This window comes from Echiichthys vipera (genome assembly GCF_963691815.1).
Source record: "Echiichthys vipera genome assembly, chromosome: 15".
Taxonomy (NCBI): Eukaryota; Metazoa; Chordata; class Actinopteri; order Perciformes; family Trachinidae; genus Echiichthys; species Echiichthys vipera.
This window is the reverse complement of record NC_139840.1, coordinates 10,044,985-10,071,829: the sequence shown is the minus strand read 5'-3', so window position 1 is coordinate 10,071,829 and position 26,845 is coordinate 10,044,985. Positions and strand designations below refer to the sequence as shown.

The 26,845-nt window shown below is 40.9% G+C and overlaps 2 protein-coding genes across 2 annotated transcripts; both read left to right on the top strand.

Annotated features, from left to right (window-relative positions):
• Window positions 1-9,801: 9,801 nt before the first annotated feature.
• On the top strand, window positions 9,802-13,334 carry samd7 (sterile alpha motif domain containing 7; the record flags this gene model as incomplete). Its single annotated transcript, XM_083928814.1, has 8 exons — window positions 9,802-9,904; window positions 10,572-10,695; window positions 10,925-11,046; window positions 11,143-11,224; window positions 11,417-12,090; window positions 12,185-12,300; window positions 12,381-12,491; window positions 13,098-13,334. The coding sequence occupies 8 exons, from the start codon at window positions 9,802-9,804 to the stop codon at window positions 13,332-13,334; spliced, it is 1,569 nt and encodes a 522-aa protein (XP_083784940.1).
• Window positions 13,335-14,721: 1,387 nt separating this feature from the next.
• Window positions 14,722-26,119, top strand: sec62 (SEC62 homolog, preprotein translocation factor). Its single transcript, XM_083927782.1, has 8 exons — window positions 14,722-14,775; window positions 18,548-18,656; window positions 19,631-19,736; window positions 19,852-20,068; window positions 21,003-21,098; window positions 21,179-21,239; window positions 22,017-22,136; window positions 23,080-26,119. Exons 1-8 carry the CDS (start codon window positions 14,740-14,742, stop codon window positions 23,628-23,630), a joined length of 1,296 nt encoding a protein of 431 aa, XP_083783908.1. The 5' UTR covers window positions 14,722-14,739; the 3' UTR covers window positions 23,631-26,119.
• Window positions 26,120-26,845: the final 726 nt, after the last annotated feature.

Genomic DNA, 26,845 nt, shown 5'->3' with positions numbered 1-26,845 from the left:
GAGTACCAAAGCTTTGTTGCTGACAGGTGCACCTCTTCACGTTTTGTCAAGAGGATAGCTGCAGAATAATGAGCTGCACGGTGCTCATCAGAGGGGGATCATTTGGGGAAATGTGACAGCGACTTCAGGCTCTAAACCTCCAACTTACACAGCACATTTTGTATGAGGTGAAATAGGCAGTTCAAAGAATGATTGCATCGATGAAAAATCGTTATAAAACTCATTATATTAACAGGTTTGGAAAACACATACACTGAAAAAAGTATAACCTTGCTCAAACTAAAAAAAATGATGTCCAGATATCACATCTAAAATGTTTGACTTCACAGAATCTAAATTGAGTAACTTCATATGACCTAATTATTTTATGTTGATGTAAACAATAATACTGCACTTGACTCAACCTTAATTTTTTGCCTTGATCCAAATTATTTTCTTCACTTTTAGTTATTGAACCAAACTAATAAATTGAAATTGAACCAACCTAATGTATTCACTTTTAACTGATTTAACTTGAATTGTTTGCATTGACACCAGTTAATTAATTTACATATATCCAAACTATATTTTTTACATTTTATTTGACCCAAAAATAATTTGTTTCCGACCTTATAAACTCTATAAAAAAGACACTTCGCCAACAGATTACATTAAATGTATTTATTAATATTGAACATATTAACCATATGCAACATTAACATTATGCAATCGACCTTCATTTTTTTTTTAAACTAAAAGAGGGCAGATATGTGTGTAACCCTGGACTATGACTAAACCTGGATGCTGACTAAAATTATACACTGTATAGCATCCCTAAAGGCACTGCAAGGTGGCAAGGGGAGGAGACGGTGGAGAGAAGAGGAGAAAGGCTGGAGAGGGTGATGTGGAGCCAATTGAAAATTAAATAAAACACAGATGCTTCAACAAAGGGTGATATTGTTGTCATTTCCCTGTAATGCCTGGGATTAAACATCCAGACATAAAGTTACTTATTTTTTATTTGTATGTGAAATCATTACAACTTGTATAGCCATGTAAGAATACAATTTTCAGGTACTCTCTTTTATTTACTTTTTTATTTTTCATGCCAATCATTCATTTAAACTAAGACTACCTTTGATTTCTTGGGCTAGTCAGGCCAGGAGAAGATATGGAGAGGGGAACAGAGGAAAGGATTAGAGGCAGGAGAGAGGAGGAGAGAGAGCAGGACAGGGCCATGAGGGCAGGGGAGGATATACTTGCATCTTTGCATTTCCACATCCGATAACTGAGAAAACAAAAGAAGAAATGGTGAATTCCCGAGCTGGCGCAATCAACAGAGCTAAAAATATATATTTTTAAAATACAGTAATCCATTTGCTACTATGAAAATGTATAGATGAGGGTCTAATATTCAGGGTGATTTGTGAAATGGTTAAAAAGGCGATGTGCAGTGTAGGTGCAACATGTTACCTGCTCAGGTTGGATGGAGATATAGGCTACAGCCAGGGAGCTGAAGAGAGCAGCCTTGTGTTTCTGAAAGCATACAAGATAAAATAAACAATTACTACTCTCTGAAGACCACATAATACAGAACCAAGAGGTAAACCTTTATGGGTGGAGAGAGCCAGCGTTTTCTCACCAGCAACAGAGCTCAGCCTCAGAGTAATAGCCACACTAGCTGGATGTTAGCAAGTGCTAGCACGTCTCTCTTTCTCTCTCTTGCAGCACCACAAAGGAAAAAATGCAGTCTGGGTGAAGCGCTGGAGCCGCGAACGGACGATATCTAACGTTAACTAAAGCCTGGAATGTAGTTAACAAGTATGAGAGCCGTTGTAGTGTGCTAGCTCGATGCTAACTTCGACTAGCGTTAGCGGTTAGCATCCGCCGCTAACACCCCCATCCCAGCTCAGCACAACGGCTCTCCTGCTCGGTAGCTTAGACCAAAACACTGGAGGCTGCCGTTGTTATCGGCCCACGTCTCCAGTGCTTCACTCGAACTGTATTTCCTTACCTTTACGGACCTGACAACTGTTGCTGGAGCCCGAGAGGACGGGCCCAGTCTGCAATACAGTGGAAACCGCTTATAGTGATCACGTTGGTCCAGAGCCAATTTGATCACTATAGCGGTTGATGCTATGACCGAATTCTTATTTAATTTCACATTTTTTATGCAGAATATCATCTAAATGCCATTTGTATCGTTTTTCAATGAGAACAATTGCACGAAACGGACAGTTTTAGCATTGACTGAATTTTATTATGGTTTCAAACACATTCCTTTCAAATGCTCCTTTTGAACCATGCAAGTTATATTACTGCGCAGTGCGCAGACACAACTCAAATACGTATGTAACTTCTTCTGTGCGTCGGCTCTGCCGTGAAGACGGTGCATTTTTTTTAAAACAAGTCTTAAAATACATTTTGAAAACAAACTGTTTCATAGAACAACAACATAGAAAATAACAACGGCATCAAGAAAAGTGAAGCTACCTCTGTTTTGTGTTGCGGCTCCGCTGCGCCGCGTTAAGAAGTCACTTCATACATGTATCCATAATCCATGGATCACAGTGTTGTCTAACACCAAGTTCACTGCGTTTTCAATACGATAAAAAAATTGTCATAAGCCTCGAGGAGACGTTTTTCATTAGGAGACAATGACTTCCCTTTTCCCGCCATGATTCGCGCACTTGCTGCCAGTGCCCACCCCTCACGTTAGCTAACTGTTAGCTCGCTCGTTAGCTAGCTGTTAGCTCGCTCGGCAGAAGCAGACGTCCAGCAAGGAATCGCGGGAGTAAAAAATAAAATAATATTTTTTAATAATTTAAAATTATTTTTGCACGTTTTCATTCATAAAATGAGAAAAAAATGAACACTATAAGCGGATTTCTTGATCACTATAAGCGAATTATTTAAACAGCATTTGTATAGAAATGATTCTGTCCCAAGACTTTTGATCCGTATAAGCGGTTGATCACTATATCCGTGATCACTATAAGCGGTTTCCACTGTATCTGTTTAGCCTGGAATGTAGCCTTTTGGCTAACGTTAGCTTACATTACCGACACTTGTAAAAAGTTAGAAAATATATTTATTATTATTCACGGTCATAGCTGCTACTGCCAACTAGCTAGCCAGCTAACGTTACTGCCAGCTAACGTTACAATCATGCCAGGTAACTTATCGCCCCATATAAGTACTTAAATTGGGCTCTTCTTTGCAATTTTAACAACACGAAACACTAAAACATTTATTAATGGCAAAGTCTTTGCTACTTACGTTTATTTTTCGACGAAATCCACCCAGGACGTAAAGGATATCACGATGTCCAGCGTCTGGTCAGCATGCCGAGAGGGAGCTACCGGACTTAACATGTGCGCTGACTGAGCAGTGTGCAGTGCGCATGCGCAGTTCATTTGACTCAACCTAAAAATATTACCTGCAGGTCATGAAGAAAAAAAATAAATTGAGAGAAATCAAAAACTTTGTTTTGGGTCCTTTGGACGTATATTTAGTTCAGTATAAATCAAACTTGATGTATCTAAATGCAAAAAGAATGAGTTTTACAATCAAATCAATAATTTTATACTGTTTTAAATGGCAGTTATTAGTTTGAATGAACAACTGCATGTTACACTTTTTTCAGTGTACTGGCACCCTAGCAAAAATCTGTCCACAGACAGATAGACGTGTAAACACCTGACACAAGGCTCAAGCCGCCTCTGTGTTACTTCCCCCTGCAGTAGGTATCTGCAGGACCACATTTTGCCAAGGTGAAAACAATACGAGTGTCACTGCTGAAGCTGGTAATTAGAGGGCGCAGAGCTTCAACAGGGCCAAATGTCATGTTGTATTTGTCAAGAAACGTGAAAAATAATTTGTGTATCTGCCCCGTGTTCTACCTCGCACCCCGCCTTTAGTTTTTGTGTAATTTTGCTGTCTGACAAACAGACAAACAAACAAACTGAACCGAAAGCAGAGTTCATTGAGTATATGTTCAGTCAGTCTTACATACCTACATATGCAAATAAATCCACACATGCAATCATATCACCCAAGTTAAATAAGTGAAATAAAGTCATAAAATTGTTATGTTACGTTAACCGTGGCTACCATTTAGGATATGAGGTTTTTTCCTCTGTACTATTCCAGGGAAGTCGGGCTTAGTTACATTCTTCCCATAAATAAATACAGAAAAGATTCAAGATTTCCCCTCCAGAATTTGATCTCTGCCAGTAAGAAGAAGGCTTTCACTGAGCACTTAGACATTCAGTAAAATATAATTGAACTGTTACATGAACTGGATAAGTAATTTATGAAAAATCCAACTAATCAACGCAGGTTCTACGTACAGGTTTTTAGGTACACCTGATTGCAGTCCGTTACAACGGTCCTGCAATAAATCACCTTCAGGAAGGTTTTAATGTTCAGTTTTTATTGAAACCTCTTCAGAGATGTGTCGATTCAACTGCTGTTTTGGAAGATGTAGTTTTGCGGTGCAGTAAATAATAGAAACACCTCTCAGTATAACACGATACAGTTCAACAGAACCACAAACAAACGGATTAGCTGGGTGTAAACTGGTGACTGAGTGTGTTTGACTCAACTCCCCAGTAGCTCTTTGCTGTCCTGCAGACTGCAGAAGCAGATAGAAACCACCCCCCCTCTTTCATATCATGTCTGCTGTTGAGCACGATTACCACTCAGCCCACCAACTGTGCACACCTTTCTGCCCACCCGGCATTAAAGAAAACGTCATTCAAAGAAGTGCAGGTCCTTGCTGTAAGCGGTTGGTGAGCGCAAACTGTCAGATTAAGAGGTCTGAGAGGATCATCCGTCCAACATTTAGTCGGATTTCTAGCAAATTACCACCAAGCATGTTTTGGTCCACGCTTTGGCACCCTGGGGAGCGCAATACTTCTGACACCCAAACTAGACATGTGAGGAAAAACAAAAAACAAGACTGATCTGTTGGATTGTTAAAGTTTATGCAACCAGCATCATGTAGCTTCTCTGCATGTGGCCACAGAGCAGCTAAGTAGGGTCTGGACATTTTGCCACTGGAAAAGGAAGCTAAGCATTTAGGTGTCTTAACTATGGTCTAAAGTGCTAACAAGGGATTAGTGAGGTAAACGTTGAAAGAGGTTTAGCACTCCATGCTTAGGACCAGTGCTGCTGCAGTAATTACACATCAGTTACAAGGTGCAGCAAGCAGTTGGATGGGAGATCATTGTGATGTCAGGACAGGGAGGGCTTAACACAGGAGATAAGGCCATCTAATGGAGATGAAATGAATCGGTATTTAAAAGGTCTTTTTTAGTTAAGGCAGTTAGCTGGCAGCAGACTGCGCTCAGACCAGTTGGCTGGTTAGTGGGAGGCCATTTAGTTGGAAGAGAAAAAAGGACAGTAGAGAGAGACACTCTGTGAGCTGTACAAAGGGTTTTTCCTGCATTTTTGACTTTTTATCTGAATTGGGACAAAACAAATTCCAAGCTCTGCTCACCGGTGCAAACTTGAAGGTAAGTCTTTTACAAGTTGTCTTTGTGCCTGTTTTTTAGGTCATAAATTAGTTGTTGTATGTCTTACTTTGCAGTTAGCCTTGTAAAAAAAACACAAAAGCTACTTAGTTTGTTCCACTGTATGCAATAAAAGTGTTTTATGCCTCTGTACGTGATCGTAAATAATAGTTATAACCTTCAAACCCATGCACGTTGTTGAATATTTGCATGACAATGTTATAGAAATGCAAAACCTTCAAATGTCAAATCTTATCATGCATAATGTGAGCACTAAACTGCAAAAGGCTACTGATCCCTCAGTAAGTGATTAATCTAAAGGCCAATGCGATTAGAGGAACAACCTTGAAATCTGGATAACTAACCTAATAATTAGCCCAGATTCTGCAAATAGCGTTCATTGAAATGAAAATAATGCTGAAATAAATGATGAGTGGTTCTCGTCGAACATGGCATGTGGAGTCTAAATTAAACTGTGTATTTCTATATATTGATTTGTCATTAATTTTTTCCTTTCAATCATCTTATTAAACACTTTTGTCATGTGAGTTTATGACACCACCAAGTAAATCCTAAATCAATACTTTAGCTCGCCACTTACAACTCCCTTAAAATCTAATCTGCTTCTTGTAACTGACAAAACACAACATGGTTTTAGCATGGGTATTTTGTGTGAGGGGGGATTAGGAAGGACTAGACAATACTTCTGTCTTGTCTGATATGACCTCCTCAGGGCTCCATCTAAGTCGTCAGCAATTTTTCTCTTTAATTCATTCTTGTAATGAGATTAACCAGGCAACAGCAAATCCAAGAAGTCCAATCCCTGGATTTGGCAGCTGCGGCGTGGCCTCCGTTTGTCGAGGAAATATTAGACAAGAGTTTTTCAAACTCACCTGTAAAGACAGTTTCACTCATACATTTCCATTTGTGATTCTGTTGCTACTTAAGAAGTTTGAGCAGGTTTGGAGGTGCGTTACAGCCGTTAGTCTAAGGCTGTAACTTCACTTAAAAGAGTTTAAACAAAGCTGTGATGAACAGATCTTAACAAAGGTTCCCTACAAGCTTTGTGCCTCTCATGTATTAGCCTTTCATTTGAGTCACAGAGATAACATGCAATTCTCCCACAAAGCAATCTTTGAAACATGTACCCCTGTTCTGAAGATATTTCTTGAATCATAAAGGACTATTTTAACCACCTGCATAAAAGAATATTCTGTGCACAGTTCTGCATGATGAAAATTTTGAACCTAGACTGATGTTTGCTCAATTCGCCTAATGTGAAACGCAATTATACTCATAAATTATCGGTTACATCCGCAAACTTCTCGCACTATGACTGGTATTTGACTTTTTGTACATGTGGTACTTTGTTTATTTTGATATATTCTTATGAAAATGATGGTTTCATTATAAGAATGTTGTGTTAAATGTCCCGTCGCACTGCGAGCAATGCACCATGTCAGCTCCACAACATTGTTGTATTAGCAATAATGTAAATAAACTCAACACATTATATATTGATGTTTCTTTGCAATAGTTGACATTTTCATACAAAATAACGCATTCATATTTTATACAGTCAAAACCTGAGAAACTGTTTAGAAAGCATGCAGCATGCCATCACTATATACATAAGAGCATACTAAAATACACAAAATAATCTCAATATAAACAATAAGCTGGAAGCAATGTACCTTAAAGTGGAAGAAGTTATCCCTTATTACTGATATTGAATTTTAAACTGTGTTACCCATTGTGTGAACTGAGCAGAGAGATCCCTGTGTGTGTGTAAGGATTAGGAAATAGAGTCGCAACATGAGAAAAGAAGTTCAAAATCTTCTTCATCGTGCAGCGGATAGAATATTTCTTTATCCATATGGATCAAAGAGTCTTTTTTTGGTTAGAAAATATTCAGATAGTGTTTTTGAAAGATGGCCTCACATAATTGTTTTTAAAAAACTAGCAGCTTATAGCTCTTTGACTCGCCTGTCATGCTAATAAATGGGGAGGCCCAATCTGGTGCTAACAGGCCCTACTTGTCCTGACGCAGGGCAACTTTATTTATATGGTGCATTTCAGCAACAAGGCAAAGTTCACATAAGACATTAAAAGGATATTTAAAACAATTAAACTGTCATTAAGACAATAGAAAATATAAACATGAAGAATAAGGAAAAAAATATAGGAATTACATTTAAAATGCAGTGTAAGAAATCCATTATTAATTGATTAGATACAAGGCAAACAGAAAAGTCTGCAGCTTCTTCATATTTGGTTCTGACTGTGGGGACAGAAAGCAGACCCGTCAGCGACTCCCAGAGATGTCTGGATGGCTCATAATGTAGCAGAGGATCAGACTAAATCTTTCAGTTGTATTTTGAAATTAATTCAAGAGGCAATAGTCCGTCACAGTTTGTTTCTGCAGAGATTCAGGGATCAAACTTTGATTTCTTGGTTTCCATTCAGATTATTTTACTTGCTATGTTCAATCGTTAAGCATGTCAGCCTTTCAAAATGAGTCTAAACGTCTTGCAGTATGTGTTGTTTACAATATCATACATGAAAGTGTAAACCATTCATTTCCAATGGAAGGAAAATGTGAAGGCGACACAGCCCTGAGGCTCAGAGCTCAGTGCCCACTTGGGAATTACAGACAGAAATGTTTAAATACATTTCATCTCATTTGCTGATGTAGATGTTATGACATTGGCAGAGAAGTAGGCGGAGGCAGGGTGCATGTGTTCACACCACATAGCAAAACATAAACCGATTGCATCCCCAGATTTATCCCCAAGGTGTTTTTGGGACATCCTGGGAGCTAATGGAGGCTAATAGGCTTAGCACTTAGGGTGTATTGTCCAGGATGCTTACTGGCAAGGTTTGCTGAGGGTAAAACTCTAAACGTGCGGATTACCTCCAACACATCCCTTTAAAGTGCTGTATAGCCAGGACTTAGCTAATAGGATCCTGGGGGTAGCAGGGGCCTGGGAAGGTGGGGCTGGGGGTTGGACCAGCAGGGCGGTCTCAGGCAGGTCAGCAGATGTAGCTAGCAGACTGTTGCAGGACTAATAGGCGGATTACAGCCCTCAGATTAGATGGGCTTCACAGGGAACTTGAGGGACTGTGGTTAAGGCTCAAGGCCTCGGGACAAATCATATGGCAGCGTTTCTCTGGGGGAGGGGCAGACCCCAAAATATGCACACTTTGTATGATCCAAACACTGACAAACATAACAATCAAAAACAGTTATTATTAAAAACTCATTTAAAGTGAAGAGGTGGACGGTGAATGTTTGTGCAGATTCAGATTCATCTGCCCAGCAGCATGTTGCACACTCAGGTCCTGGATAAGCTGAACTGGATTACTGTGCTGTCGTTTACAGTATCATATTTTGTAATGGGATATCTGTGGTGTAGAAGGCTAATTGGGGGTGTCTATAAGTCGATTGTGTTTGTTTACACAAGCTGCTGGCTCAGCCAAAAACACTGTGGCCATTTGGAGTGTCTACATGCTTTTATTACTATACTTACAAGGACAAAATGCAGAGTTTTCCACAATTTAAGGTGCTAGTATCAAGGTCAGGATTTGGATTTAGGTGTTAAATTTAAGTTTAGGATTAGGTTTACGTTACGGTAAGGGGTTAAAGATGGTTTAAGATTAATGCTTAATGCCAGGGTGGAGGTAAGAGGTGAGTGGGAGACTCAAAGGTCAGGGAATTCATTCATTTGGTCCGTTTCTATGTGTGCCCATGGATCCCATATTGGCTGTTTATTCAAGTCATCTTTTTTATATTTTATTATGTATTCATTGTGTTAGTCTATTCAAATTTTAATAAATATGTTTCATTGTCACAACTCTGCTTGATTAAAAACACCACAAAATGAGTCTGCTAACAAAAACAAACCTCTATATACATAACCCTTATATATGTTCATGCGAAAAGACATTTCAGTGAAACAAAATGTTCTTCTTTTGGAAAAATTACATGAGGGACAGACAGGCTCTTAAATGTGCAGATATTTGCTGCCCCCCTGTGGCAGTAATAAGAAATCCCCAAATCTATACATCCATCCAAGTTACATTTTCCTTTAGACCCTAATATTATTATTATCATTATTATTATTATTATTATTATTATTACTATTACTATTACTATTATTAATATTAATATTATTAAATATTGCCTTATAAAACTATCAGTAGTGGTAGCCGTAGTTTGTCAAAGTAGTTGTTGCATGTTCTGTAGGAATGACCCTCTTTTTGAACTTCCACAGCGTTCAAGTGGAGGTCAAAGGTCGTGTGTGTCATGACCCCACGGGAGCAGCTGAGGAAGATGACAGCGATGGGAGAGCAGGGGGCAATGGATGAGAAACACTGGTACCGTCTGGTTAACGGCATGTCCGCTGGAGGTGAGGAACTAATACACAGAGGAGAAGAAGCAGCACAACAACATTAAATAACTGAGGGCCTGTCTCTTGTGTGCTCGTGCCCTGTCTTGTGCTGTGCACGTTAGTGTCTAAATCAATGTGATGGTGCTGCGTGGTTGTGTTTTGCATATGTGCTTGTGTGTAGCTGTGTTTGTCCTGTTTAATCTACTGCATAATGTTATAATGTCCACAGTGTATAATGTCTTATGTATGCTGGGTGTTATTGTCTGTTTGTTTTATTATCCATGTCTGTCAATTAGTTCTCACTATGTTGCTGTTCTTTAATATTTGCTTATACATGCATTTTATTTCTGTAATTGTGGGTTGCCTTTTTAATATTTGGCCAGGGACTACAGATGTACTGTAAACTAGCCTCTCTGGCTAACTCTGGCTCACTTACAGCTTGGCTGTTGATTAGTGTGCAATGTCCCTGGGATAAAACAATAAATAAATAGCAAACATAAAAAAAAACATATAAATAAGATTTCCTGACAGCATCTTAATTGTCTGGATTCCAAACAGGTTAAACCAACTTGACCGTGTCTGCCTTGTATTGATTGTTTCCTGCTCAGTAGAACCTGCAGCCTCCAGCTCTCACAGTCGGTGCACGGCTCTCCGTTGACCTGTTGTGCTCTTTCTTTTCTTGCAGAGCTGAGACAGAGGCAAGAGATGATCATGAGGAATCAGATGGCCATGGCTCCACAGATCCTCGCCCAGGGGCAGCAGAGGTTACAGGGGGTCCCGGCACAATTCGAACCCCGCTTTATGGAGAGGTCTGTACCTGAATTCACTCTTAAAACTGAAGTGTTGTGGCTCTCCGGTGACTTACAGCTGCATAAGTTAAAAGACATGGCTACTTGACGGAAACATTTAATGCATGTTTCTTTAAGATGAATTAATGTTTTTATTGGGACCAAAATATACCTTATTCATTAATAAAACAGCTAATCTGTCCCCTGATATCGTGTAGATGACTGATTTCCAAAGCTTTTCCTTCATCAGAGAGCTGGTTCCCCCTTCTGAGATGGTCGCTACTGAGGCCAGACAGATGCACATGGGACCTCACCTGGGTCCACCTCATGCCCATGCTAACGTTCTGCCTGGAAGAGGTTTCCCTGGAACAGGTGAGCATGACCCGATGCACATTCCCCACCTGTCTGTACCGTCTAGAGGAATGTAAATGAGCGTTAACAGCCCAATTTTCTTTTTCTTTTTTTCAGCTGGCTATGGCTTCTTGCCCTCGGAGCCCATGGAAACAGTTGCCCGGCGACAGGAGTTCATTCACAAGCAAAATATAGCCAGGTATTGAGTGCAGATAATCATCAGCATCTCACAGAAATATTCCACCTCTACAGGTCAACAACACATTTTGCTGAATAAATCTGACACATCAGATGAATCATCAGGCTTTAATTTAATGATAAAGTGTGAAAATGTGGCTCCATCATCATTGTTGCACAAATATGTCTCATGCATGTGTGTGCTTCTGTTCAGAATGGAGATGAATGCCATCTTGCATCAGAAGGAGCTGGAGAATGCCCACCAGAAGGGACTTATGGGAATTGATAACCACATGGCGTACCCTTCCAACCCCATGGTGTTCAGAGGTCGTCAGCGCGTGCCAGAGAGCCACGATGTCTTCGTCCAACGCCCCACCCTGGATGAACTGCACTCCAACAGCCTCCTCATGTCAGCCAGCCCTTACCCACCAATCAGCACGCTGCACAGAGAGAGGGGGCGCAGGCCCGGCAGGAGGCCAAATGCTCACAAGAGCGCAGACAGCCATGTGTCCAACCTAAAGGGCCAAACTGAAGATAAAAGTGTAGAGCAGAGCCCCGGAGCCACGTCAGGGGAGGAGAAAGAGGTGGAGGCAAAGGGTGACATGGGAGAGGAGTGTCCCACAAGCAAGACGCATCATCAAGCAAAACTAGACTCTGAACTCGCAGCAGGAGGCCGGAAAAATTACAAAGAGGGGGAGCCGGGCCTGCGTAAAGCCTGTGTGAACAGTCAAGATGGGTCAGACGCAGTTAACAGTGGCACGAATGATAAAGACATATCAAGCCAATGCTCAGCTTTCCAGGAAAAATTCATGTATCCCTCCCCTGGTGGTTCGCTCACAGGCATGCCTTACATGTTCCCAGTCCCTGGAAATGGTTTCCTTCCACCTGGTTAGTTTCTAAAAATGCTTCACAATATAATCTGAGCAAGTTAATATGATGTGTATATTAAAGCACTGACAAATGTATGCCATTTTTCTTCCAGGTCCACCCAATCTCTTCCTTAATGGTGACGAGGTGTCTGAAGACATAAGGAAGTGGACAGTGAATGACGTTTACAACTTTATCAACAGTATACCCACATGTTCAGAATACGCTCAGGTTGGTTCCTACAGTTTTCTGTAACTTCCTTCTTCTTCATTTGTGTCTTTGCTGCGCTAACATGGGATTTCACCCTGCAGACGTTCAAAGACCACAAGATTGACGGGGAGACGCTGCCCCTCCTGTCAGAGGAGCACCTACTGGACACAATGGGGCTCAAACTGGGACCAGCTCTTAAGATCCGATCACAGGTACACGGACTGTAACAGAGCCCTCAACATTCACAGTCCAGTCACATGAAGACAGAAAAAGTGAATTGATCCGTATAGAGATGGGATGTGGGCTATTAAAGACCATTCTCAGGAATGCCTGTGCAACGCTGCACAATAACTCACGCAAAGCAACTTTTGTGAAGCTTGTTGTGGCCTTTGTATGTCTCAGTTTTTGAGTCCATAATCAATTATTAATAGAGCCCACAATCTGAAATCACAAATTTGACAACATATGGCATCTTCTATCCTTAAGGAAAAACTGTGCAAAAAAACCTTAAACATGCAATTGATTTTGTATATGCAGAGTAAACAGGAGTAGAAATGGTAAAATATGCAAAATCAAAATGATATGTCTGAGTGACACATTAAAGGAACTTTCATTCATTTTATTATTTACACCTGTGCTTCCCTTACTGTGACATTTCAAAATGTCTTCTGTAAAAAAGACACATGGAGGAACATTATACTGATTGTTGCACAGGTGTAACTGTGACCACCCTCTGCAGCACTTCCTGTCCTCTTCTGCTGCACATGTGCAAACACTAATAAGTCTAATATGTGTCAACTCTCTTTATTTCTCCACAGGTGTCCAGGCGTCTGGGCAACATGTTGTACATGGTGAACCTGCCGCTCTCCGCCTCCACCCTGCAGGCCGCTCCTGAGAAGGCCGCGGACCGCTCATCAGAGATCGGCTCCCCTGTGAACTGCAACAGTGAGGAGATGATGGCGAGTCCAAGAGACCCCGACGTCCTCAAATCAACAGAGCACCTTCACGAGACAGAAAATAATTCCCCTCCATCTGCCAGCAGTGAGACAGCCTGATCAGGACTGATAATGTGGACAGATGCAAAACTAACCAGGCCCAGTCTGCACCTAAATGGCTCCACCTGAACTACCACACGGGTGGATTTGTTTACAGTAACCTGCCCCTTATATGCAAAGGTCCACACTAGGCCCAAGTGTCTGCTATGTGTATTTCATATATATATGTTTACATGCATATATTTTTTAACAACAACAGTGGAGTGAAACTGATGTGAGAGTCATGAGATGATAAACAGGTAGCTTTAAACTCACTTATTTTAAGCTGCTACATGTCATATCTCCTGTAGGCCATCATAGAAATAATATGGTTTTATAATTACATAATGAAATATCAAAGTGAGATGTTTGGATGTTTGATCTTTTTGAGTTTGTTGGATTGTCAATAAACTGTTTTTATACATAGAAAACCTGCAGTACTATATATCTGTCCTGGTAAGGAATGCATTAATTAGAAGTCTTAAGAGTGTTAAAATTAGTATTTACAGGATCAGCTCTTTTAAACGCATCAGTTTTCAAAGGGGTGCTTTGAATTCATTACTATACATCTGATTTACCTTTGAACATAACGCACATGGGGAAAAACAACAACAAAAGTAAACAAAAATAATGAAAATGTAAGTGTCATGACATTTTATTATGGTAACAATAACTGTTGACGTGTAAATGAATTGAGAGGCAAAGCTGATAAAAAGAGATGTTCTGATATTTGACCTAGTGAGTAGCAACACCTCAGTGTGGAAATACTCTGACAGAGTTATAAACCTGTTACAAGTAAATGTCCTGCATTCAAACTCTGACTTATGTCTTAAGCATCAACTTAAAGTAGGCTACAAAGAGTAAAAATAGGAAAACCAATTATGCATGTTGACCCTTTCAAGGCTAATGTGTATTATATTTATTGATGCATTATACGTACATTACTTTAAAGTTTCAGCTGGTCTTTTTTTTTACTATAGGCTCAGAGGCAAGATGAGAAGATGTGGTCTGGGGTTTCGGTATCAGAGCTGCAGAATGAGCATCCACTGCTTTCACAGTTAAATCTTACTCTCAGGAGTTCACTGCAAGGATAAATATTATTCATTATTTTTTATACATTTCTTTAATTCATTTAAGAATTCCACTTTAAGTGTAAGTGCTTTCTCCATGTCACGAAAGTCTAATAATCAGATACTCTGAATAATCAGATTGTTTAGGGTGTTGATCATCCGTTGGTATTTCCCTCATGTGATTATTATTACATTTTCTCTAGGAGTTGAATTTCTCCATCAAGTTTTGCTTTAGCAGAAAATGGAAACGCGTCACTAACCGTGATCGCTTAGTCTCGCGATGCTTTACGCTCTACGCGCGTGCGCAACGCCACGCGAGTCAGAGCAGTTCACGAGAGGAGCTGAGTTGGAGGATCATGGCGGAGCGCAGGAGGCACAAGAAACGGATCCAGGTAACATCCCTTCATTCACAGAATAACGCCCGAGAGAGAGGAAGGACAACAAACAAACCGCGTGCAGCTTCACGACCTGCCGCGGGATGTTTGCTAACGGCAGCATCCTCGTGCGGAGCCGTTAACCGGCGCCAGATGAAGGCTAACGGGAGCTAGCATTAGCTAGCTAGCGAAAGTGTTAGTGTTTGTGTTTTGATGAGACCGAGCTAATGAATATCTGTATCAGCAGCAATACTCACGCGTGAACACACACACACACACACACACACACACGAGCGTGTGCTTTCTCCCGGGCTGCCTCCATCTTTATTCTGGCGAACTGCTGTGAACCTTTTTAGGCTGCATTAAGCTGCGTCAGCTCTTACCAGACGTGTTTACATAACGTGAAGCAGTCTGCGGGGTTTTTAATTAATGAGTGAACACTTTGTATCGTAATGTAACTGACTGTGACACTGTGCAGGGAGCAGAGAGGCAGTGTGGCTGCACAACTAACGACGACCGCACAGCCTCGGTCACAGAGAGAGCAACCATTCACAGTGGTCTAAGTCAACTTTAACATCCCAACGATGCAGGGTTGAAACAGAGGTAGACTAGAAACACGAGCCTTTCACAAAACCTGCGGCATTTCTGTTTGTGCCACCATCCGGGCACAGTAATATGATCACCTCTAAGTTACCTGGAAGTAGATGAAGAAGACATGAACAGCCTGCCTTTAAGGTGCCCATTGGTGCATATGGATAGATAGATAGATTTGCTATACTACACTGTCAATTTATACCACCACTACATCACTTATTTGTGGTACTGTAACTTACTGCTGCTACACTTTACACTGTCTCTTTATATCACCATTACATCACTTTATTTATTTATTAATGGTACTGTAGCTATCTGCTGCTACACTTACTGTGCTTTAGGACATGCTGCTACATTTCACTGTGGTTTACTGTAACTTACTTAAGTACGAATTGCTGCTACACTCCACTGTGCCATACTGTCACTTAGTTATGTAGGAAATGCTGCTACATTTTTAACACTGTTATCACTTATCGCTCCTTCTCACTTATCTAGTTTGTACTTATTTCATTTCAATCTGCTGCTAAACTGAACAGTGCGTATTGTTGTATATTGTATATACCTACGCTTAACCACGATGTCTGTTGCACTCTGTCACACTTAGTTCATTGCTTGATTTATCTGATGTTAGCTTGGTTTTGATTTAATTTATGTCTATGCTTATTGTCACTCTGATCCTTTCCCACCTTTGTATTGAAACTGCTGCAAAATAATTTCCCTCGGGATAAATAAAGCTTCTTGAATCTTGAATAAATAGATAGAGAGATAGATACTTGATTGTCACTGCACACAAGTACAACCAAACTTAGTTGGCTTTGGAGCAAACCTGAGGTGCCATAATGAAGCAGAGAAAAGCACACAATACAGAAACACATACAGTACACAAATATCTACAGTAAATATAAAAAGTGCATAAGGGAAATACTTCACCAAGGGCTTAATTGCACCTTCACCGCAGGATAATATTCAGACATTTTTAAATGAGAGCATAGTTCCTCTTTGGAAAATCCTGCTCAGCTACCATTTACAGACACGTGCTCTTCTTCCTGTCATCGTCAGTGCTTTTACTATGGTTCATATCATAATTATGTACATTTTTGTCTGCGCCATATTTACATATCCTGTTTTAATATATTATTTTCACGCATTAATATACCTAATGATAAACATTGATGACTGTGTATATATGTATATGTTCTGAAACATACTATAGGTATTAGAAAGATAGATAGATGGATGGATACTTCATACAGATACAAACTACTATACAGTACTTACCAATAGGCCTATGCAAAAGTTAGCAAATTGCTTACCTTGCAGCTTAAATTGGATGATTTTTACTGTACACGTGTAAAGTTGTGAGGTGGACATAGCGCAAGTAGAGCTGGACGATATGAAGATTTATGGTCAAAACAATAAAATGGTCACAGTAAATATTTTGCTTTATTGTCTCTATTGCAATGCCGAAAAAAGCAGCGGCTCAACTGCATTGCAGCAATATTAACGTCAGTTGTACGACACATTACGCTGTGATCCTTGCGTGTTGTTAGTTTTACACTTCACATCATCAAGCGCATCATACATAGTCCTTGTGTGTGTTGTGTGTTCATCTGCGTAAAAACAAATACCATTGAGTGGACCACAATTAGAAAAGGCCTGCTTATTTCCAACGTAGTCACACTGTATTACATAACAATTTTGTTTTGTTCTATAGTTTCTCTAGAATGCCATTTGATTGTGTTTAACCTTACAGCACTCAGGCGCTTAAATGGATTTGTAACCAAGAATGTTATTAACATTCAGTTGCCAGTTTATTATACATCTAGCTGATACAGCGTCATAACCTTCCTGTAACAAATCCTTCTTACATGCATTAGTTTGTGGTAGGTGTTCCTAATACACCGCCCATCTAAGCGTAGGTCTCAGCATGTTGGAGTTCAGTTGCATAACAACACATACTGTTATCTCCTTCATGTGTTTTAAAAGAAGCTTTCTTAGATTACAATGCTACGTAACACATCAGTTATCTCCATTTTTGACATTGTTCCTCTTGATTATTCGGCTGCCAAGTCCAATGTGTCTCTCCACTCCGGACAATGTCAGGGCAATCTGGTGCAGACGACGTCCGTAGTTTTTCTTTCACACATGTAGCAAACAACAGGAGATTCTCTGTTTCAGCCTCGGTCCTTAAAGAAGTTCCCACATCTCAACATCTCTCCAGTTAGACATTTTTGTTCAGACATTACTTAGATATGCATTTTAAAGGTCCAGCCCTTTGGTGTTCTGTATTGTCTTCACATACTACGTCTGTTAGAGCAGACCAGCTAATCCTCATGTGATCAAGCCAGGTAGGTCATATAGATGGTGACAGGGGACTTTGTGTGTCTCATGTAACTGAGCTGTGTGACTGATACCTGGTTCTTTAAACAAAGGCTTGATTGATGGACTTGTCTTCCTCGTGTTGCTTTTTCCGGAGCCAGCTGGACTGAGTAAAGCAGCACTGACTCCCATTGTGCTGATGTTCTCATTGCCTCTGTGTTGGCAATGCCATGCAGTTCAGTGCCGCAGGTGGGCAGACAGTATAGATGTTGTGAGAAGTCAGCATGACTTTTGGTCGATGTCTGTTATTGCTGCTGATAAACATCTACTGTTTTTAAAACAGGATTTGTAAAGTAGACACAAAGTGTACTTGTCTCTAGTGCTGGAGACACTTGTCCTTTTCACACTGCCTGTTTGCTGCAGGGCTGCTGCGACTTTATTATGCCCTGCCGGCTATGTGAAAGGTACGGGGAGGGGGGGCTGTTTGGGCCACTGAGCTGGCAGTGGAGGTGGTCAGAGCCGCACCGACGTCTGTGTGAATGGGAAAGATGGCGGGGCGCAGGAGTGATGCACAAGTCAATCCACAGGAGGGTCAAAATGTAACAAAGCAGCAATAAGTTGTGAAAACATTGCATGTAATAGTTTACCTTCCATATATTCATGATTGACCCATTAAATGTAGTATGAACTTGGTACCAAAGTATCTCTGGTTGTATTAAGCTGTTGCTGGCAGTGTTGGAAATCTAGAAAATTACAGAAGATTTGGAGCTGAACAAATAAACCATGAAGGGAGTCATTTTGTCTTAGAATGATATGGGGAACTGTGATATCGTTTTAATGTGTGTATTTTCATCTGTGTGTTTGTCTGGTCCTCTAGGAGGTGAGCGAGCCCACCAAGGAGGAGAAGGCAGTGGCCAAGTACCTGCGATTTAACTGCCCCACCAAGTCCACCAACATGATGGGCCACAGGGTCGACTACTTTATCGGTTAGTGCTCAACTGGGGGATGTGAGGCACCACGCAGAGCACCACTTATTTCAATATTCAAATCCTCTCATTACCTGACGAAAGAGTACTCGAGTACTCTTGGTACTCTTGGCTCACAGCAACATCATGATTCTGACTAAGTAGCATCATGGAAATTATATATTTATAATTTTAATATTACAAACTAACAAAATTCTTTAAAGCAAGTCATTTGGTGCCTTTAACGTACAGATATATATTTTAGACAGGTTCCTGTTGATGAGTCACCTGCAGACAGAAGCACCTCATGCTCTCTCTTTTTCTCATCCTCCTCTGTTATGTCCGATTATTATTGCTCTCATCTACCCACTAAACAATTGGATGAGCTCCCTGTTTCCAGTTAGGCCTCGGTTCCGTTTTGTCCTTTTAAAGGGCTTTCAGGAAGCGTTGCGGGGAGCAAGCGGGGAGGAGCAGCACAGTCTCTCACAGCCCAGTCGGTGCGCAGAGATGACAGAGGACACTTGCTGCCTCTACGGCCACAAATTAACCTCCTGTTTTTTGTTGCTGTTAAGTTTCTTGGAAGGCGAAAAATGTTTTATGACAGAACGGCAACATTGAGGGTTGATTTGGAACATGTTGAAAAAGGCAATTGGTATCATGTATAGGGGGCCTACGCCGAGCGAATAGTGTACCGTAACTCGAGTAGTGCCGTCAACCAGAGTTCTCTGGCACTCAAGTAATTAAGCTCATCTCTGGGCCTGACTGTGACCATTTTGGAGACAGTGCTACTAAATGGGATAACTAGGAGCATCAGTGTGACTTGCAAATATGCATCCCGTTTTTTGTTTGTTCATTTGTTTTTTTTAATCCAGGGTTGCCAGGGTGCAGCGCCTGGCTGATGAAAACTGCAAAAACACAGTTTACCAGGATAATCACTGGATGACGTTTTCAGGCCCTGTGCCACTTTTAAAATGTCTTTGTGTTTCTACATTTAGCCTCCAAGGCGGTGGAATGTCTGCTGGACTCTAAGTGGGCCAAGACGAAGAAGGGAGAGGAGGCGGTATTCACCACCAGAGAGTCTGTGGTGGATTACTGCAACAGGTTAGCTGCTAAACACACACACTGCCACATGTCTGATGTCAGTATTTCTTTACACAGTAATGATTGAAACTAAATCAGTGGTAAATAACTTGTCATTCTCCTTCGTCCTCTGTAGACTCCTAAAGAAGCAGTTCTTCCACCGGGCTCTCAAAGTGATGAAGAAAAAACCTGAGAAAGACACCAAGAAAGAAAAGGAGAAGGAGAAGGAGAAAGAGAAGGAGAAGGAGAAAGAAAAGACCAAGGGCGACAGCGGCAAAGAGGAGGAGAAAAAAGGGAAGAAGGATAAAGAGAAGAAGAAAGAGCCTGAGGTTGAAACCAAGAAAGAGAAGAGTGTATGTGACCCAACACTGTTGACCTCTATGTTGATAAAACCCTCACATTATAGGTGTCACTAAATTATTTAATATTATTATTATTACCTGTCTTAACAAGATGTCGATGTTGGACGGAGCATCTCCCGTTACAAATTAGTTATTGGTAGAATAAGAAATATCGCATTTAGCAGATTAATGGTTTGTGCATTTTTACAGCTTTGACAGTGGGATCCGTGTTGCACAGTTCAGTCTTCCCCTCACTGATTTTTCATGTTTGTTTTACGACTCATCACTGTTGCCTTGACACCGCTGAACCTGAAAGTACACAGGTGGATATTGACTTTGTTGTACGCAGATGAAATCATGGAAGAAGCAGCATGTTGTCTGGTCCAGCTCAGGGGAAAGAGAAGGCGTGACCAAGTGAAAAATTAACAAGTTAGGTTTATTTTGGCCAAATACCAGTTTGAGTTAACAGTGTGACCAGCCAACTACAACCAACTGGAATGTTGCATTTCCATGAACATGAACACTTTTGTTTTGCTACATAGTCCCGTTCACTTTCTTGATGGGAAGAAAAACTGTAGATGAACGTTTTTACACTTCAGTGTCTGTACAGAGAAAACACAGACAACAGGCAACGTGTGCCGGCAGGTAGATTACGTTATCTTTCAGTCTTTGTGCTAAGCTAAGCCAGCTGCTGGCTAAAGCTTCATATTTACCGTACAGACATGATTAGTATCTCTCATCTACTTCTCAGCAGGAAGGTGAATAAGATAATTTCCTTTTTTAAGCATATTTTTAAACGTAAACACCCCCACAGTGAGCCTAAAGTAGAGATGATCTGTCGCTCTAAATAATATGTAAGTCACACTGTCACTGCAGAATGTGGTTTGCAAGTAAAATACAGATTTCATTCATAATATCTGTTCATTTCAATGATAAATTCTCACAGGACGACAGTCCTGGAAGCCCCAAGAAGAAGAAGGAGGTCAAGAAGAAGTTTAAACTGGAGCCTCATGAGGATCAGCTGTTTCTAGATGGAAACGAGGTGTGTGCGTGGAAAATCTATGAGAGGTGTTGTTTGTGATTCTGACAGATATTAAACCCCAAAATGTGTCTCCCCTTCAGGTGTATGTGTGGATTTACGATCCTGTTCATTTCAAGACATTTGCCATGGGACTGATACTCGGTGAGTCACTGGTTTTCTTTCCTTTTGAACAAGAACTGAATGGAGAGTCCTGCACAGGAACCAATCCGTTACCCACTGTTATCTCCAAGCAACCAGTTAATATAAGTCCTGCGACCCGGCCCGTCACCCGTCATTTTGCTGATGTAACGCAAAGTGAGACGATGACAGTCGATTCTGTGTCTCCAGTGATACAGATTGGATCAGACAGAAGTTACTGAGCGTCCACATGGACAGCATGGGCACAAGTGTCAATCGAGCCCCGTGCCATTTTTTAAAAATAATAATGCAGTCAGTCATTTAAATTTTTGATTTCTCCAGGAACAATAACAGCGTGTTTTTGTTCTCATCCGCTGACCGCCTGGATTTAGTTCATTTTTGCTTGTGCATTAATTACAGTATATTGTTTACCTTTTTAGCAGGTTCCCCTACCCAGTGCTGGACTCTGGTGCTGATTTAATTAATGTTCTTACACCGTGTGTGTGTGTGTGTGTGTGTGTGTGTGTGTGTGTGTGTGTGTGTGTGTGTGTGTGTGTGTGTGTGTGTGTGTGTGTGTGTGTGTGTGTGTGTGTGTGTGTGTGTGTGTGTGTGTGTGTGTGTGTGTGTGTGTGTGTGTGTGTGTGTGTGTGTGTGTGTGTGTGTGTGTGTGTGTGTGTGTGTGTGTGTGTGTGTGTGTGTGTGTGTGTGTGTGTGTGTGTGTGTGTGTGTGTGTGTGTGTGTGTGTGTGTGTGTGTGTGTGTGTGTGTGTGTGTGTGTGTGTGTGTTCGTTCTGTCTTACAGTCATTGCAGTGATAGCAGCCACGCTGTTCCCACTGTGGCCAGCAGAAATGCGTGTAGGAGTTTACTATCTTAGTGTTGCAGCAGGCTGCTTTGTGGCCAGTATATTGCTTCTTGCTGTTGGTAAGTACTTGCTTTCAATTAAATGCAAAAAAGAAAATTCCAAAACAAACAATATTTTTATAAGAAATGTCACCCTAGCCAGTTTTAATCACATAGGAAACTGTTTTAAAACCTTTTATCAGTTGATAGGGAAAAAGGTTCAGCTAACATTATGCAATACTTATCTGTTTTTTTCTCTTGTTACACCTTTAATGTTCATGTGCGATGACTCGTAGCCAGGTTTCCTAATTTTCTGGTCATGGAGAATGAGAGCAAAAGAAAAATGCCCTGCAAAATCTTGTGTTTTATTTAGATAAAAATAAGATGCTGAGCTATCAGAGCTCCCCAAACAGATAACATTTATGTCTGAAATGGCTACTTTCTGTACAGAATCATATTAACGCTTAACGCTTAAATCATAGTTTATTGCCGTGAGTATTTTGAACAGGCTGCTCAGTTATGTCTGTGGAAATGCTGTGAACACAACCCATATCCCCGTCCGTCATGTCAGATAGATGATCATCATCAAAGAACCCTGGTTGCGTATGTCTACTGGTTGTGACTAGTTCAAACTAGGGATGTTATTAATTATAATAATAAAGGATCCTTTCCCAATTTGAAACCAGCTCTGTGTCTTGGCAGTGTGTGCTGATTAACAGTGTTTGACTTTCCTCAGTGGCTGAAATACCAGCGGAGCACTCTGAGCTCCATGCGCTGCGGCCACAGAATGAAGCCAAACACTGTTCATCTGCACACACGGCTCGCATTGCACGAGTGCTAAATTTGCACGTTGTAGGTCTTTTTTCAAGTCCGTTGCTCTCACAACCTGCTAGGCGATACTCAGCGGCCAGCTATGTGACACTTGGACCTTTTGAGATTGTAACTTTAAGAAGAGAATATCTTTGATATACTTAAATTGCTGCAGTTTAAAATTTATCCCAATGGTTGTCACCCCTCTCTTCAGCCCGCTGCATTCTCTTCCTGATCATCTGGCTGGTGACCGGCGGCCGCCACCACTTCTGGTTCCTCCCCAACTTGACAGCAGACGTCGGTTTCATCGACTCATTCCGGCCACTTTACACTCACGAGTACAAAGGACCACGATCCAGCAACAAAAAGGGCTCGGACAAGACGGACGAGAAGGAAAACGGCGACAGCAAGGCTCAGAAATCCGACAGCGACGAGAAGTCCGACAGCGAGAAGAAGGACGGCGACGAAGAGGAGGAGGAGGAAGAGGAGGAGAGCAAAGAGCCCGGGGAGAGTAAAGAAGCGGAGGGGGAGGGAACGGGGGCGGATCGCCACTCGGACACAGACAGCGACCGGCGGGAGGATGAAGGCTCGCAGCACAGCAACGGAAACGACTTTGAGATGATCACCAGGGAGGAGCTGGAGCAGCACACAGAGGAGGAAGGCGAGGAGGAAGGCGAGGAGGAAGACAAGGAAGAAGACAAGGAGACGCAGGAGAGGAAAGAAGCGGATGAGAGTGAGACTAAACCCCAGACTGCTGAAACATAAACTTCTTTCAATCCCATCACTCTCTACTTTTTTCTCTCTCTGCCCCTCCCTCCCGTCCTCCGGTGGACCCGCTAGTCCGGCCTTCTCTGAGTCTGCTGAGGCCGAGGAGAGGCTCCATCTCTTCTTGTTGAGCTCTTCCACTAAACAGTACAGATAGACACAACGGTGAAAAGTAAATGGCTACGACAATGGGGGAGGGGGGATTCTAAAAGGAGCCTTGCGGTGGATCTAATTCCTCCCACCCAAATGTTATTCATGTTAAAAAATGAAAACTGCCACCGACACGTTTGCCTGAGGAAGTTGTCAACAAAAAGCCCATCAGACCATCAAGCAGCACTGATGGAGATTTTTAATTTCTTTGTCTTTTTTTTTCCCTTTTCAGTGTCTCAATCTTTTATTTATGTCCCCTCTCTTTGGTTACATTTGGATGTTTTGTATGTGAGGCCACAGCCAGATCTTTGTAGGAGAAGAGCTATCATGCTAACCAGTGAGAGAAAACGAGAGCCTCCCCGTCCCCCCTTTTTTGTGGTCTTCGAATTCCATGTTGTTGGTACAATCACGTTTACGAGAAAGCCCGCGTTCTTTCACCTTTTTTTGGTGTTCTGGTGAGACAACCAAGGCAGGAGCACGCTTCACATCCCGTCGGAAAAACCCCAGCAAGTCTGATAGCTTTCTCAGGCAGCCCTTAAAGCAAAGTGACCTGCTTTGAAACCTGAACCAACCCAGATGGACCAAATCCCGTAGTTTACCTGAATGAACCTAAAAATCAACCATGTTGGAACCGGGTGGAGTATTATGAGAGCAGAGTAGCATGGCTCCCTGAGGTACTTGCCATGTTCAGTAATAAAAGAACTGTTTTTTTTAATGACTAATAATCATAGTGCAATCATCTACACAGTCTGAAGTAGTTCTTGTTTAAAAATGTGGGACTGCTCTTTAAGAGTAAATGAGCTGGGACACAGCTGGCGTACTTCATTTTCTTTTTTGAAAAAAGATTGCAGCATTTGTTGTACAACTAAGACTAGAAGAAGCTAAGTTCACTGATTAACTGTCCATTTTCAAACAGAACCAGATATAAAGTCAACTCTAGTGCCAAACACGACTAATAATGACGTTATGCATGCTGAATTAATACGGAGAGTTGAGCGGCAGACAAGGGGTGCGTTTTTGTTCATACGTTCGTTTTGTAACCACAGTGTCAAACTCCTGAAACCTTTCGCATCTTTGAGAAAAATAAAGATTCAAAAAAAAAAAGAAGCATAGCACAAAGTTGTTAGTGTGTAGCGAAACTAAGATTTTTGGTCTCAATGAAACCGTTTAAAAGGTGTTCGCACTAGACTTCCATCCGGACCACCTCTGTCTATTCTCACACGGACCGTCGTTTGTGAAAACGGCCGCCCCTGGTCCCGTGACCGCACTTCGGTTTAATTTCCAGTCAAAGCGTAGGAGCTGGTGGTCATGGTCCAAACTGTTTCCTCACGTTATCTTCTGGCTAGAGATGTCTTAGATGCCCTTTTGAGTCATAGAGAAGATTATATTTAAGCATAAAAAATAGAAATGTATCATTTGTATATGGATTCTATTGATATATAAAAATATATACATACAATAATTACAATCTAAGAAACTATAAAAACTTTTTTTTTCCCTTTTAGTTTTGTATTAGAGTTTGTTATGTTCATTTTTGTTTTTATACGATCATAAAGAGCAAGCTCGTTATTTAAAGGTGACATCTGGGATCAGAAAACAGTGGGAATCTATTGGAAAAAAACGTATGTCTGTATTTAATTTTTTACATGTCACAATTGTGATCTGGTTGGTGTACGCCACATCTGTATTTCTCTCACTCTCAAATGGTCAATCATTAACCAGATGCTCTGAAACCAGTGGCTTGTGTAACACTGCTGGTTCCCAGTTCATCTGACGTGGCAAAAACTCGCCCTCACAGTGAAACAACATCTTAATATATGTCACAGCTTTCTGTACTGTCATTCGTTTTGCCTGAAGATGAACTCATTCAGACTGTATTTTGTGGTTTGTTCCGTCTCCTGTAATCCCACTGAGGTTTGTAGCTCTTCGACTTTCTCACAGCTCCATGTTGTTGTTTCTTTTTCTAATATCTTTGTTGTTGTTTTTTTTCTTCTCCCCAAAACGGGCAAAGTGCATCTCTGTGTCCTGAGTTGCCAGTCTCTGTACTCTCAATATCGGCATAACCATTTCACAAAAGCGAAAAAAATAATGATCCTCCCAACTGTTCTTGACTGTTGCACAGTATCGGTCTGTTGTATATTGTAGTATTATTACTCTCTATGCTGCTGCTTCTCATCGCACATTTCTGGGGGAAATAAAAAGTGAAACTGTAAAACATCCATGTTTTAGCTCTGGTCAAAAACGGTGTCTTTTGATCGCCTAGTTGTCCACATTTGGATCAATATCATTCTGAAGACTGTCTCATGCAATATTGGAGTATAATTTAATAAAACTGGATGTCTGGAAATATATCTGTATATTATCATTGCAATAAAAATATAGAAAGCACACAAATATTGTCTTTTTTTGTTGTAATATATCGTCTGTGGCCTTGTTCTGACCCTTGCACATTCAAATAAGGCCCTTACTTGTCCCTAGATTTGTCAATCATCAATATTTTTAAGACCCCACAGACACCAGGATGTCCTCAGGTCATGATTTATCAGATTTGAACAAGAACCATAGCATTTTATGTTTAAAAGTATTTCAGGTTACTGGAAAAGCGTATCTCCAAGTAAGGAATTAGCCCACTCCTCTTTTGTATTGAGAAAAGTCAGTACGTCATTTTAATTACATGTCTCAATTAGATTTATTATATTATATATATATTATAGCTGATGACTCAGAAAGTTTGGGTTCACACAGATCAGACAGAAAAAGAAAAGGGAGCGTTCAAACTTTGACTTTCTTTTAAAAAAATGATCATAAAAACAACATGACAGGTGGAAGTTTCTCCAACTCGTTCTATTTAGCTTTTTTTTAAAACATGCAATCAGATTTGTAAAATGTCACTTGGGCAGAAAAGTCAAGAAAGCACTAAAAACAAAACTACTGTTAGGATGTATATATATATATATATACACATATATGTATACATATATATGTATATATATATGTATATATATGTATACATATATACACATATATGTATACATATATGTGTATACATATATATGTATATATAC